General features: G+C 35.9%; 1 protein-coding gene across 2 annotated transcripts; it reads right to left on the minus strand.

Moving 5' to 3' along the window:
* Positions 1-9,913: 9,913 nt before the first annotated feature.
* LOC130643682 (uncharacterized) lies at positions 9,914-14,893 on the minus strand. Of its 2 annotated transcripts, none has more exons than XM_057449612.1 (6): positions 14,721-14,893; positions 12,301-12,339; positions 11,873-11,972; positions 10,745-11,664; positions 10,388-10,450; positions 9,914-10,071 (listed from the first exon to the last, which is right to left on the minus strand). In XM_057449612.1, the coding sequence occupies exons 1-6, from the start codon at positions 14,755-14,757 to the stop codon at positions 9,965-9,967; spliced, it is 1,266 nt and encodes a 421-aa protein (XP_057305595.1). In that variant the 5' UTR covers positions 14,758-14,893; the 3' UTR covers positions 9,914-9,964. The 2 variants fall into 2 exon arrangements, with proteins under 2 accessions (XP_057305595.1, XP_057305594.1); XM_057449611.1 differs by having other exon boundaries at positions 10,388-10,468; positions 14,721-14,880.
* Positions 14,894-15,602: the final 709 nt, after the last annotated feature.

The following is a 15,602-nucleotide window of genomic DNA, read 5'->3' on the forward strand; positions in this document are numbered from 1 at the left end:
ATAACCTTTTTTTTAGTTTATGCTGGGAGAAATTTGAAAACAAAGAAAAAGGACGGTAAATTCTTATTTTGTTACCACCATATGCAAGAACGAATTCCTCACACACGCAGTTTATTCTATTTTTCGGTTGAGATTCCATGGACATTTTGTTCGAATGAGCTTATCCAAAACATTCCTGGCAAATTTCATCGAAGTTGGACGATGCATTAAATCCATCGTTAATGTTTGCTCTAATATCAAAACTGTAGAGAATATACTTATTCCTTTAGCAGACCCACTGGCTTCCGTTGTACTCAAACTTGGCAAACATAAACAAAACAGTCAGCGAATTCGAAGTAGAAATCCAAAGTGGAATGAAGAGTTTGCTTTGTAAGTTTTGACATGTATGCAATAAGAATATAAAATTCGAAACCAAAACACTATCCAACTGACCTTTCCCCATTTCTTGAATTTACTATGACTTGCGACACTTCAGAGGGTAGTGCTAATTATAAATACAGCTTGGTTTTCAATAAAGTCCAAAATGTTAAGCAACATCTGTTGCGTCACTTTGTTGTGCAATAAAGTCATAACAAGTCCAATGTGAAAGGTCAAGTTGAATTACAAACTAAGGTCTTTTAAGTTGCAAATAACACAATAAGATCGATCTAACTTGCAAATCGTACACATATAACATTCTGTCTTAAAAAAATGTTGTATAGCTACAAGATTTTGTCCATTTTCCGCCCAATTTTTCTGCGTGATGTAATTACCCCCAATCTTAAAGTGAGGGTGACACGGAACTATTTCAAGTTGTATGAAATATTCTTTTGTCTTTTTGCGATTTATCAAAATAAAAAGCTGCGTTTTCTTTCTTCGTCTGCTAAACATGAAGATGGTATTTTAATTTTATTTTTTAATTTATATAGCACTGTCTTGGAGTTGAAAGGATCTTTGAAGATGACAGTGAAAGATAAAGATGATGTTATTGGACGAATAATTATTCCAGTTACTGAAATTCCCCTAGACGTACATTTTTTAAAATGGATTTCCCTAAACGAAACGGAGAGGAAATCACCTTTCTCCATCGTGGGTGAAATTTGTTTAGATTATTGGTTAGATGTGTGCACTGGGGAAGGAAAAGTTGAAAAAATAAATTCGAAAGGCCGAAGAAGATTTTCCTTGTTTCAAAATAATTTTTTGACCTTAAAACTCACCTAAAGAAATATGTGATGAACAACCTGTGTGTGAAATACTTCAAAATGAAAACCAATTCAAACAACGGAGACATACATACGCTGGATTCCCATCTAAAGTGGAGTTACAGACTTCAAATACACATGAAAGAGATTCCAATACCATTAAAGATGATATTTTAAAGACCGACGGAACGACGGACCCTTTTCTAAAAACAGCCAAAAGAAAGTACACGTACGCTTGCTTATTTCCAGCTAAAGATGCGCTTCCACAAATACCGAAAATAAAGGAGAATTTAGATCTACTAAAAGTGTCGAATGATCCAATAGCCGCTGCGGTAACAGAGAGGGAAACGTTAAATGTTCCGGTAACAGAGGAAAGCACTGTAAACAATCCAGTAACAAAAAGGGGTGCATTAATTGGTCCGGTGAGAGAAAGAATAGGAGTAGATACAAAAAGCTTAAATCTAGAAGCGTCAAAAAATGAAGTGAGTAATCATTTTGTGACAAACAGTGACTGTTCATCAATTCCAAAGAATTTTAGCCGCACTAACGTAATACCAGTTAATTATTCGAAAAACGGTAAACCGATTCCAAACACAAATGGAGAGACAGAACCTGAGATTGTAAAGTTTTCACTGAGAAATAGAAAACATGTGAGGGGTGAGACGCTTTCTTTCTTTTCATTTCTTTTCTTTTTTTATCTTTCTGCAAATTCTACAAAAATTGCATTCTATAATTCTATTACCCTTGTTCCCAGGGATTTTTACGTTTTTAATACGAGAAGTCAAAAATCCATGGGAACGAGGGTGTAACGCCATAATGCAGAATGGTTTAGAGATCTCACATAGCTCGGCTAGAGATGAAGAATTCAACAGATAGATGAATCAAACAAATTCTTTCATGTTCCTTTAGATTCTAGTTATTTTTCAGATTGTTCAGAAGAAGAAGAAAATAAAGATGACGTTTTAGAAATGTTAAAAAAGCAAAACCATCGTAAGTAGAAAACGTGTTCTGCAAAGTACATGTCTTGTTTATGTCGAGACGATCGTCTTGCTGTCAAAAATCAAAATAATAAAATAACATTGGGTAAAACGTTGACTTTTCTTGACAAATTCATAACTATTTTTTAAATACACAGTAAGCGGCAGGAAAGACCACGGGTTTACTCGTCGTACATCATAATTCTGCTCGTCGTACAAACTTTGCGTATCATTATTTTTTGCAACTTTATCACACGTGGTATACAGCTATAATTACACTTTTTTACTGCATAACTTTTTGATACGATTTCTTACAAAAAGGCAGCGTTCTTTTCAACATAAACCCCTCCTAGGGAATCTTGTGAATAATCAGGTTGTGATAAAAAGGTTTTAACGTATTGTGAAATTGTTTATTTAACGTTTTAGATTTAAAGCAAAGAAATCAAGAGTTGCGAGAATACAAGGATAAACTTGTTGTCTACTTGATGGAGAATTATCCAGACGCTTTAGAAGCAACCATCAGATGAGTCGTACTACAGAACCTCATCCCCGTATCAGTTACATGGTTTGACACCAACAGTGGCACTGTCTTGAAGAAAGATTTGTTAACTTGCTTTCTAGCAGAGAATTTATCCAGATGCTTTGGAAGCAGCCAGCAGGCGAATAATACTATAAAAGTATTTGCGTGGTTTTTGCTTTGTTTTCGCACCACTTAAAATGTTTTCACAAGGAGTAGGCCGGGCTGGAAGAGACACATCAACTTTGCAAAAAGGCAACATCATTTACGAACTGTTTACAATTCCTTTTTCTACAAGACATTACATTTTTGTATTTTTCTGGAGAAAATGGATGTGCAATATAGGTGGCAACCAGGGGGAAAAGACAGTTGCTCTTCAACATTGATTTTAAAAACTTCGACCATCACATACCAATAATGAAATTTCATAACTTAACTTGCTTTGTGTTTAAAAGACCTATCCGTCAATTTTATTTTAATTTTGCTTACAAAATATACCATTGCTCCTTGAAACTATTTCGCTTTCTACAGGTCGGTGTCCGGCAGTCTTGTACATGACTAAGGTGTACATACTTGGCCCCAGGAGCTCTTGGCCCCTGAGCCGTTATTACAGAGCGGCCAATAAATTAATTAAAAAAGCAGAATGCCCTTGGAACGAGATTGAAAAATGCATATTTTTAAATGCCAATAGTAATAATACTTCTATAAAACAACCAAAAATTTTTAACTTGAATTTAAAGCTTTTGATAAATACTGTTTAAAAAAACCATTTCGAGTCTACACTTCCTAAAGAGGAAATTTCTTAAAATCGCCTTTTTAACACCCTTCTCTCCCTTAAAAATCAGTAAATCAGTAAAAAGCTAACCAAGTAGTATAGCAGTGAGATTAATTTTTTTATTTTTTTTTTTTTTTTTTTTTTTTTTTTTTTTTTTGACATTTATTCGGGTTCCATTATACAATGGTTCTTATCCCTATAATAACATAATAATAACAACAATAAGAATAAAAAGTTTAGAACAAAAATGATACAAGAAGCATGGAGATCTAGGTTTCAATAAGAGTTGTAGATTTAGGTTTTGTTAAATGGTTGTTGATAGATTAAATAGAGGAAAGGCATAGGCTATAGTTGTATATCGGCGGAAGGTCTCATTCGACTCTGAAAGACTTCGTTAGAGATAAAAAGTTGGTTGTGTTGAAATAAACAGCTCATTGAAACCGTAGCAGCCAGCACTTATTGCATAATAAGGATTTTTAAGAAATGTGATAACTATATATATATATATATATAAAAAAAAAAAAAAAAAAAAAATTCTATAATATAAAACCCAAGCATAGGAAGGCTCACTGTGGAGGCTCGGAGATTATCATATGGTTCGATATGTCTAAACAAGATTTGGAAATAAGAAAATCTTGATAAATGGTGGAGGTTAAAAAATATGGAAACTCGGACCCGCGCTTGATAGAGTTGGTTTAGCAGAAATTGATAAGGAAATGCTTATACAATCGGAGAACCTAGCCTTCCCTTGCTAAGGCAATGGCAATTGATTTATCTAAAAAATATTTTTTCGTTTGACTGTAAAATGTTGAAATTGAATCTAGGTTACGTATATTTTTTGGCAAATCATTAAAAACTTTAGACACTTGGTTGTTGAAAGTGCCATTTTCACCAGGTTCAATCATTATTCCATTATCAATAGATCGGAGAGTCCTTTTGAAATTGAGCTTTTTCATAGACAAGTAGTCCGGCCACTTTTCATCGTTTAAAGCTTTGAAACCTGTGATCGAGAGGTCCAATTCACAACGTTGCTCAACAAGAAGCCAACCCAAACTTGTCACATCTTTCAGGGTGCAGTAGCGACGGAGAACGTACCCGGCTGCACACGACTGTACACGTTGGATGCGCTTTTTCAAGTATTGCGGAATTTGAGCGTACACGGTATTGCAATAACTTAGTTTGGAGAGGACAAGAGATTCCGCGAGTGTTTTCCGAACGGGGTGAATCTCTTGAACCTTTTTATCGTTTGTAAATTTGCGTAAGCTGACTTTGTTGCATAATTCACTTGAGGTAACCAGGAGAGGTTTTCGTCCATTTGGATACCGAGTATCTTGACATACAGTTCTTGTCTTACTGATCGGCCTTCTGAACGTAGGAGGTAGGATCGATCTGATGGCAGTGATCTGGGTTTTCGAATAACCATCATTTGTAATTTGTCGCTGTTGAAAATCAGACCATTATCTCTCGACCAGTTGCATAGTGATGTTAGGTCTAGTTCAATTGCCTTGATGGATTCGAAAAGGTTTTGTTTGGGATATGATTTGCAGAGGGTCGTATCATCGGCATATTGGATGGAGGGTGTTTGGATTTCATTTGGTAGGTCGGCAACGTATATGTTGAATAAAATCGGGCCAAGGATACTTCCTTGCGGCACTCCGAAGAAAATATTTTTGGTTTGGGATTTTCGGTCATCGACCTGTACATATTGTTTTCTGTTCGACAGATAACTGACGATAAGTGAAATAATTGATTGTCCAAATCCTAATCGGCTCAGTTTGCGTACCAATATTGAATGGTCGATGGTATCGAACGCTTTGGAATAATCGATCATTACTGCGATGGTTATGTCATTTTTGTTCATTGCTTTTACAATATCGTCACGCAGTTTCAAGAGAAGAGTGGTGGTGGAATGTCCTTTTCGGAATCCTGATTGTGTCGTGTTGTATACTTTGGATTCGACGAAGGTTAGTATTTGGTTCAAGATTACTCTCTCGAAGATTTTTGATAGGATTGGTAAGATGGAGACTGGACGGAAGTCTTTTACCACTCTTGGATTCGCAACTTTTGGAATTGGACAGACGCGTGCCAGTTTCCATAGATCAGGGAATGATCTTGTGGTGATGCAACTGTTTATGATGTGAACAAGTGGGGACGTGATGTAGTCATGGACTGGCTTCAGGAATTTGACAGGGATATTATCATGGCCGCTCGAGCAGTCACTCCGAAGATTTCGAATGATCTTGTTTACCTCTTCATAGGTTGTTTCGTGCATTTGTAGTAACTGTTCGGTATCAAGTGGTAGTGCAGATATGAGCTGTTTGGGATTCAAGGGAACGTTTTCTTTCTCGCAAAGACGAGATGCGAGTGTGGTATAGTGATCATTCAGTTTATCAGGATCAAACTTTATTCTAGCGGTTGGTGGTTTGAGAATCCTGTGGATAGTTTTCCATACTTCCTTAGGATTACTCGATGATAACGATTTTAGAATGAATTTTGACTTGGCTTTTCTGATAAGTTTTTTGTGGTTGTTTCGGAGCTTAACGTATTCACTGTTGTCTCTAGATTTGGTTTTTCGTATCTCTTCGAGAGCATTTTTGGAGTTGTTGATTATAGGGTCTTGCATCCAGGGAGCAGGAGGTCTTGTGAATCTGGTACGTTTCAATGGAGCGTGTCGTGATAAACATTCAGTAATCAGATGGTTTAGCATTGATACTTTGTCGTTCGGATCGTCTACTGCGTAAACGATGTTAAACGGTAGTTGCGAAAAGTCAGTAATGTAGTCATTTAGCGAAAAACGTTTTTCATCGCGAATGACTTTGTATCTTGGTTCGAACCGCTGTTTGCGAATGTTTATAATGACGTAACCGAGGTCATGATCACTTATTTCGTCGGTTTTGATGACGTTCTGGTGGATGATTTTCTCAGGTAGGTTCGTCGAGATATGGTCGATTAAGGTCTTATCTTTTCTTGTTGGTTTTGTAACATGCTGCGATAAGTCAAACGTATTCAAAATGTTCATATATGTTTCTTGACTGACCGATTTAGTGAGAAGGTCGATATTAAAGTCACCACAAATGACGATTGGACCGTGCCATTTTGTGTAAACTTGACTCAGGAGATGTTCGAATTTGTCACACCATTCTCTTTTCTCGCCTTCTTTGGAGCTTGGTTGGTATATGCATCCGACGAGATAGTGAGAGTTTTTGTTCTTACCGTTGACTTCAACCCAGAATTGTTCGATGGAAGGATCAATTTTCGGAATATCAGTTCGTTCTTTAAAGGTTATTGATTCTTTTAAGTATATTCCTACACCTCCACCCTTACTTCCTCGATGGTTACCTTTGAATACATAGTCTGGGATTTGAACATATTTTTCTTGAGTTTTGTTCTGGAGCCATGTTTCTGTTACGCAGACGATATCGAAATTGTAGTCTTCAATCACTTGTTTGAATTCGGTGAGAGATGAAAGAAGACTTTGTGTGTTGATGGTCGCTATTGATGTGTGATTTCGATTATCACGAAGAGCTTTGATGTGTTCGCTTGAAACTTTCCAGTCTGCAGTAGGTTCTACTTCAACAGGTGGATTCTGATCAGTGGATATATTTTGGAAGGGTAGTTCTGAATGCGTGCATTTTGAACAGATCCAGGGTGTTTCCTCTCTGGATGGTAGCGGTTTGCGGTTGACTGTTGTACATGAAGCGTGACAGATGTTCATGCAGGAAGTACACCGGAGTCTCTTTTGATTGCAACGAACAGTTTTGAAGCAGTATTGACAGGGTGAAGGGCCTGGGTTTGGTTCAATATCGGCAGAGAGGTAGAGGAGTAGATGAAGTAAGTGTTTATTGTTTAACTTTCTCGTTTGCAGTTTCGTACCTTGAGCCCATAATGAAGTTACGGTAAATGTTTCTCGGATGCTCCCGTAAGTGGTTTCGTGAGATTCGATACCATTTGAAGTGATAAACTGACACTTACGGATTAGAAGTTGCGAGAGGAAGATTGTAGAGAGTAGCGTCAATCTCAAGGATGGTCTGTTTTCTGACGTTTTTCTCATTTTTCTCTGGAACCGTTGGACGAATTGATGCCAGAATTTCACAATATATGCACCTCACCTTCGAGCAACTTTTTGAGTACTTTTTGTGTGCAAAGCAGCGATTTATTCAAGTATGTGAAGCGAAAACTAAGCTTTTTTACTTTTCAATTTGAGATTATCTATGTTTAGATGTGTACAGTATTTGTAAACGTCTTCGTTCCCAGTGCCAGGTGACTCGTATTTTAATCGCGAGGTGAGACGAGAGACGAGGTCAGTCGGTAATAACAAACAGACGCCAAAAAAAATTTTAAAAATTTAGCCACCGAGTCAAAATTTGACCCCTTTTTTACGAATAAGCTGGTCGAATATAATTATGCAGTTATTAAAAGTGACATTATGTTTTGTGCTTTGAACATCGGCCAAAGAAGAACAAGAAGATCAAGAAAAACAAAAAGAACAGGAAGTAGAATAAGAATAAGAAGAACAACAACAAGCGGACAACAACAAACAATGCTTCACCCCGATCAGACCTCTGATCGGGGTGAAGCATTCTCTGTTGAGAATGAAATACGGATGTGCTATGATAAATATTCACCTATATGTATACACACCATCCGGATAAACTATCTGAGTTCATCACTAACATATTGACGCACGTAGTGCAGTGGGTTCGTCTGCAGCTCCACGTTCTGGGGACCGCGGATCGAATCCCGTTCACTGCTTGGCAGTATGTTAGTGATGAACAAAGTAGTTCTTTTTCAATATGAAGCGCCATTTTGTTTCTTTTTTTATGACGTCAAATTAGATTTTGAAGTGACATTTAAGTTGTTAACACAGTTTAAAAAATTTAGTCGACACAAATCTTGCATTGTTCCAAGACATACTAGTTAGCAGTCAACAGCTAATAATGACTTTAGATGTTGTGTCCTATTGTTGACAGACGGATAGAAAGCTGAACAAACGAGAGAAACGCCTCGCTTACTCAGAAGATTGAAACATGGAATGAGTACATCCGTGTTTAGGGGAAAAATCGTGTTGCTGAAAGGGGAGCGATTGGGGGCTCTTAAAAATAGAAGAAAGAAAAAATTATGGACATCCAAACAAGGCTTATAAATTGGGAAAACAAAGATGTAGTATTAGAAGACCTTAATCTAACGAAAGATTCGTAACCGAACTACTTGAGAAGCGAGAAGCATACAAAGAAAAAGCTAAAAAAGTCCATGCGAAATTGAAGCAAGCTGAAAAAGAAAACTAAATCCTTCATTGTGATGTTGATACATTAAAAGCATTTACTTTATGGTTGGAGCAGAAGAGGGCAAAATCGTTTATTTGAGGATGCAAAATAACTTTTTGTTTCACATAATCTTTTTAGCACGTAAAAAAAACAGTAATCGTTTTCGATCCAGCCTGAAAAATTGACGTAGCCGGATATTTTATCTTCAAATTTTTTTGTTTATTTTTTTTTCTATAGTTCTAGCGAAAAAGCTCTATTAATCCTTACTAATGAAGTCACAAAACCCAATCCAGCTACTTTCTTACCAACACAATCCAATGAAGTTAAAACAACTCGCTATGCCAATACAGAAAAAATAAACTGAAAGAAATACAATCATCACCAACTGACACTAAAACCAACACTGGACTTTCTCTCAAAGCCTTCTACCAATACTCCAGCGTGCTCCAGCAGAACTATCCTGACGTGCTCTACATCTAAACTGACCTGGCTGGGAATACTAACACAGTTAGTAGAATGCCTACGTTGTGTAAAATGGTTAGATTTTACACAAAGGTAGTACTCTCCTAAAGAGGTTTGTTGAACACTCTTAAGTTTAGTGTATGAAGGATGTTAAAGAGACATGCGATGCGTTCTTCTGAAATCTTACTGGTAAAGAAAATCAGTTTTTTGGTAATAATTGGTATTTTGAATGTGAGAAAATTCCACTCAGATGACAGAAATATTTTAAAAGATTCTTTGGCTGATGTTGCGAGTTGCTGCAAAAAATAGCCATATTTGCTATTCGCTTGCAAGCAAAAAGAATCGTACACACGAAATAGCCAATGCAATACATTTTTATTCACTCTTTTTCTACTAGCGAAATGCCGTAAAATTTTAAGGACGGGCAAACCTACGGGATAACGACTAGTACAGTTACATTTTGATAGGTTACATTGGGAGGATAGCACACCGGATAGAAGGGAAAGAAAAATAAGAGAAGCGACATCAAGTGTTGTGTGTTTCACACATGTATTTATTCTGCAGTTACATTTTAATACGTTGCATGAGGAGGATAGTACACTGGATGCTGGGGAAAGAAAAATCACAGAAACGACACAAACTGTTGTGTGTTTCACACATGTCTGTCATTATATTTTAAAACGTTGCACTAGGATAGTACACTGGATATAAGGGAAAGAAAAATAACAGAAGCGACATAAAGTGTTGTGTTTCACACATTTATTAATTTGTGTTATTAATTTATTGATTTATCTGTACATTTTGCTAGACTCTAATGCGTCAGGATATTTATCCATCAGGTAGACGACCAATTTGTCGATGTATTCTCGTAACTCACGATTGTCGTACCTTAAATCTAAAAATAGCAGAATCACACATTATTAACTCGTTACAATAAAGTGCTATTTTGACAAATACAGTTTCGTGTTCTTGTGAAGATCAAAGGAGATTTAACTATGAGAAGAAGGGCGAGAATAAAAAAAAATCGGAATACGCGATCACCATGATTTGTGTTCGTCATGTATTGGTTGATAAATTGTAAAGAAGCATAAACCTTCAACCTCATCCCCAGGGCTTGTTTGTTTTGTCCCTAACTGGTGTTTTCAATATCAAAATCTAAGCAGGCTTTGGCAAGAGGTTGTTGTCTGTCTTGCTATAAAAACTATACTTACGGTCGTTCTCCATGCGCAGATGCTCGATAACCTCGTCTTTGTCTCGATCAGCATCTGAAGCCCCTGATGAACGACCAGAATCTATAATAATTTCCACGCCTTGCAATAGCTTAAGTTTTACTCAAAAGATTTTCTAAATAGGGAACTATTCCAAAAATGCTCCACTCCCTGAAACAACACCAGAAAAAAGAGTGCACACACATTTCACACTTTCTACTTATTAAATTATTGTAATAAGCGAGGCAACACAAAGGTTATTGTGGGTAAAAAAATGTGTAAATTTTAAGGCCATTATATTTTCTGACATCCTATTTGTTTTTGCAGATTTTCATGTTTTTTCTTTTAACAACTACTTACCTACAACTCCATTTTGCTCAACATCTTCGCCATTTTCATTTTTCTGTTCTTCTACAAACTCAAACATAACTTTTGATGACGACATACCGCCGCTTCTCGTTGAGATGGATATGGGTCCGACACCTTCTGACTCACTTGTGGTGCACATAATTTTAGACGATGTATAATATTCTAGGCTGGATAAACAATTACATCCAGCCACCATTAGTCTTGTAATATCTTCTCGAGATGCACCTAAGTTTTTTCCTGTTATTTGTATTAGTGTACCCCCTGTAACTGGCCCTGACTTTGGTATAATGTTTAATACTTTAGGGGGGTAATTCTGTTCTTTTATAGTTGGTAGTTGACCTAAAACATTCATTTCTGTAAAAGAGTTCCTTCTTGGCTCCGCTGCTGAATTCGAGTTAAGCACTAGCGTACTAGTTGCTCGGCGCACGTTGCTATTGACATAAGAGGAGGGTGCAAGTAACGATGACTTGTCCTTCTCCGCAGATGAAAGTTTTAAATTAGTTTTACTTCGATGTGATAAATCCTCTACAGAGACAGAGCCTCGTATTGATGTTACACCCGATGCGTATGAATGTCTTCTAGACTCGTCTTCTTTTAGCCTTCGTATTGATTCCGGACTTTTACCGGTTAACCGGTTTAAAGTTTTATTAAAATATTTCATTGGCTTTGTTGATTTACTTCCAAGAGATGGCGGAGCAAGTAGCGACGCGTCATCATAGTAATCTTCCACCCAGCAGTCAATACAAAGTTCTCCGCTCGGATTCGAATTCTTCTTATGTGGACCAAGAGGAACCCATTTTAGAAAATGTTCTTCCGAGGGAATCTCGTTAACCGGAATAATAATTTGTCCAAGTGGATCATCTTTATCTTTGATATTGATTTTTAACGGAATTTTCTGATCGGTTATGGTGCTAAAAGTAATCAAATATAAACCTAGAGCTTCGGCACAAATTTTTAAACTTTAAGATTTTATTAAAAATCAAACTTGCACTCGCTAGAAGTTGCGTAAAAAGGGTGGCTGCTGCAAGCAAAAGGACCCAATTTGCCGTCATAAAAAAATTCGTCGCAATTTCGGAAAAAAACCTGGGAACGAGATAAGCTGATTTTAAATTTACTTACAAAGTCGATTCCTCATTCCATTTTGCATTTCGATCACGTATTTGTGACGTGCAACATTTTTCTTTTCCAAATCCAAAAACAACCCAAGCTAGTGGATCACCTAAATAAATAATAGACACAAGTGATGAGAATTAGTTTGCAAATGTCAGATTTGGTTAGCGTCCTGAGCACGAGGTTGGGTTAGGATACCTACTGCATCTTGATGCAGTGCATTCCACGTGGATTTATGTATAATTGGCTATTAAAGCGCACTTTAGAAAAACATATTACAAGCCCTTTTCTCCAGGGCGTGTTTCCTATATAATAAATTTGGTGACCTTTTGCTCCTTTAGGTAATAGACCCTGGAAACAAGGGTGTGTACTAATTCGTAGAGACAAAGTAGCTATTCATTGCTTACAACAGATGCTAATTAAATGACGTCATTTACCGTCTCCCTTCTTCTGTTTTAAATTTCTTGATGAATAAACTAAAAATATGAAATAAAAATATATTAAAAACTTATTTCGTACTTCTAGATGGTAGGACATCAGAATTTAGATTTAAATCTCTCTGTACACATAAAACAAGCTAAATGAGCATTCTCGTCCCCAGGATTTGTTGCCTGATGTCAAAACCGACAGTGCTTACTTGAGGGCTAACAAGTTTCTTTTCCGCCGGCCTTAAATTAAAAAAAGCAAGAACCCCCTGGGGACGAGGTTGGCTATTTCGTTGGCTATTTCATACAAGAAATTTTGCTCACTTTTGAGATTTTCTTCACCCGGCAAATGCCTTTTCTAAACTTGCGCGTCATATCGATTAGTTTGCACATTTCTTCTCCTTTTAAGGCTTTTTCGAGAACAACTTCAGAAAAACCTAACTTTGCTTTTCCTTTTCACTTTAATGGCTGGTTTACAATGCGGTTGTTTAATTAACGTTGTAAACTATTCCTCCGCCCTTTCAATTCTAGCACTTAATAGAAGCCTTCTTCCCATGGTTCTGCCTTCTACAACTCCGTAAAGGCATGAAAGGGGCAATGGGCGTGAAAAGGTGAAACAGATACTAGCTGCTTTTATTGATGTTGTAATGTATAATACACAGCTCGTGAGGTCTGTGCCTAAGGACTTTATACATACATTAGACAGTTGGTGTTTCAAAACTTTAAGAGACGATAGGAAACAGCACAATTAAAACATATTAAAGAATTTTTGTTTGTTTTGAAGTCATTTTTATGTAAATCACAAAAACAGTTCACCCTCGTCCCCAGGGTGTTTTGTATTTTTGATATGAGAGAAGACGACGAAATCTCTCACATCAAGAAGGCAAAAAACCCTGGCGACGAGGGTGATCAACAATTTTTTCGCTTACTAGTTTTAAAAATTACTTGCCTTTATAGACGAAATAAAAAAAAATTCCTGTGTTTGCTACTTCAAATTTTGTTTTACTGAAACAAAATTTGAGTCAATCGAAAGTCGACAGAGTTGTCTCTCTCTCGCGCGCGCGCTCCAGTTTGTATACACTCATTATCTAATCGAAATTACAGTTAAAGCATTTAAAGAACAAAAGGATCCTTACTAATTTTCTATACATAGCAATAATTTCCGGATATGTCTAATCAATTTTGAGTAGATAAATATTAATGATCTTTAATACACGGCGGGAATCTTTTATACACGCAACAATAAACACTCTTGAGCTAACGTGCAATATCTTCATTGTTATTTTTGTAACTAACGAGGTCATTTCAAGATGCTGGCAAGGTTACCATGAACTTGTTAATACTACAGGTTACATGGTGAGCATTGCGCATGCGCGGGAATGCTACGAACGGATATGAAGTAACCAAAAAAGTTGAACACGCGTATGATAATGTAATTAATGGTACAAATCAAATTATGTCTAAAAATTGAAGAAAAATTTTATCAAAACTTCGACCAGGTATTTTTTAAAGATGATGGCCTGTTTTATCAAAAAGTAAATACTCGAACAACATATATCGTACGAGAACATCAATGGTCGATTATTTTGTCATCATTAAGATTCATGACCTTATCCATGTGTCAATACCTGACGTTACAAATTGACATATCCTTCGTGTGTGTGTGTGTATGCAAAACATAAAGTTTTGTTTATGTAGACAATTTTGTTTATTTCACTGATTACGTCTGTTCGACCAATTCAAAACACGGAAATCATCAAATGCTCACGCGCATGTCGACTGTGATGCCTTCCCGAGATTGTAAACGCTGTGTTTTCTGATAACATAGCTTGTGGATCCTTAAGAATTAAAAATGGGAAAAAATGTTTGGACATTACCTAGACCCCGGGGTTTCTTCAAATATTGTCTGCAGAAAAAGAGATCTGGTGATATGTTTTGTACTCTTTTTAATTTTATATTTACATGGCTAACAGTCATAAATACATTTCTTGCCAGTACAGCCATCATGCTTACTCAGCAAATTTCATCCAATAACAGATTAACATTTATTTATCTCTGATAAGCTGGATGTTTATCTCAGTTCTTTCGCCTCCATATATCGCCTTGGTAACTTTATGAACGCGACAATGCACGATTAGTTACGAATGTATGCACACTGGCTAGTACTAACTTGAACGCCCAAAATGCATTTTTCAACGCCAAACGCCCGTACGAAAGACTGCACAAAAAGCAAAATTCAAACGTATTTTTTTTAAATATCAAAATCAAATGGATTTTTACAAATAATTCTTATTTTTACTTCTTCCTTTATAAACAGCGAATCATCCAAGTTTTTATTTTATGTTTTTCTCACCTTTAACTATAATAACATTTTGTTTTTAATATCCAAGAAAAAGTTGTGTGGTCACACCACCTCTAAAGTAAGTTCCTACCTGTTACTTTTACCGTTTTGGGTCTTCGTGTGTCCATTATTATTAATATAACATTCTATCTTCTTGTACATTAATTTGTTTATATATAATCTTGTCTATTTTTTGTTTTATTTTTTGTTTTTAATCTAAAGTTGAATATAATAGACGAAGCAAACTTTGTATTAATGAAAATATATTTTCCAAATGTTATTATTCACAGCAACTTTATACGCTTAAAAGTTTATCAAGATTAAAACAATTCTTAAATTCTAAATACTTCTGAAGTTTTTTGTAATACTTTTCAAGTTCTTTCTTGCCAAAGCTATGTTAGCATATCTACAATATGACGTCATAATTACTCGTCAATTACACCAAGGTATAATAATGTCGTCCATGATTAATCAAGTGTATCCTTCTCTCCTCCGTTTAAGTTTTTTTATATTTACATGCGAGAAAAAGTTTTATTATATTTTCTTTTCATTTGCAAATTTTAAATTTTAAACATTCTTAATAGAACTTTATTCTAATCGTTTCAGCTGTCACTCTTCTCCACATTGTTTTTTAGGTTAAAGTTTAAATTAAAAATTTATTATAAAAACATCGACGGTTAAGCGACGATGTTAAATTATAGATGTGCTAGCGGGAACGCAAATATATATCGAAGACACGAATACAAAAATGCCGACGTCAGCAATTAAGCTATTTAAATTTCCTGAAAACATTTAGAACACGAAACTTTTATCTTTATATGGAAAAACACATTTTAGAAACCTCTTGGTTACAAAAGTGTATTGTATAAAATGTACTTTGTTAACACAATTTGACGTCATAATTAATTTAGCATTTGACGTCAGAGTTTACACGCATTGTTCTTTTGATAAATTTTTGTTAACAGCTTGGTGT

Source organism: Hydractinia symbiolongicarpus, chromosome 1 (genome assembly GCF_029227915.1).
Source record: "Hydractinia symbiolongicarpus strain clone_291-10 chromosome 1, HSymV2.1, whole genome shotgun sequence".
In the NCBI taxonomy this organism is placed as follows: Eukaryota; Metazoa; Cnidaria; class Hydrozoa; order Anthoathecata; family Hydractiniidae; genus Hydractinia; species Hydractinia symbiolongicarpus.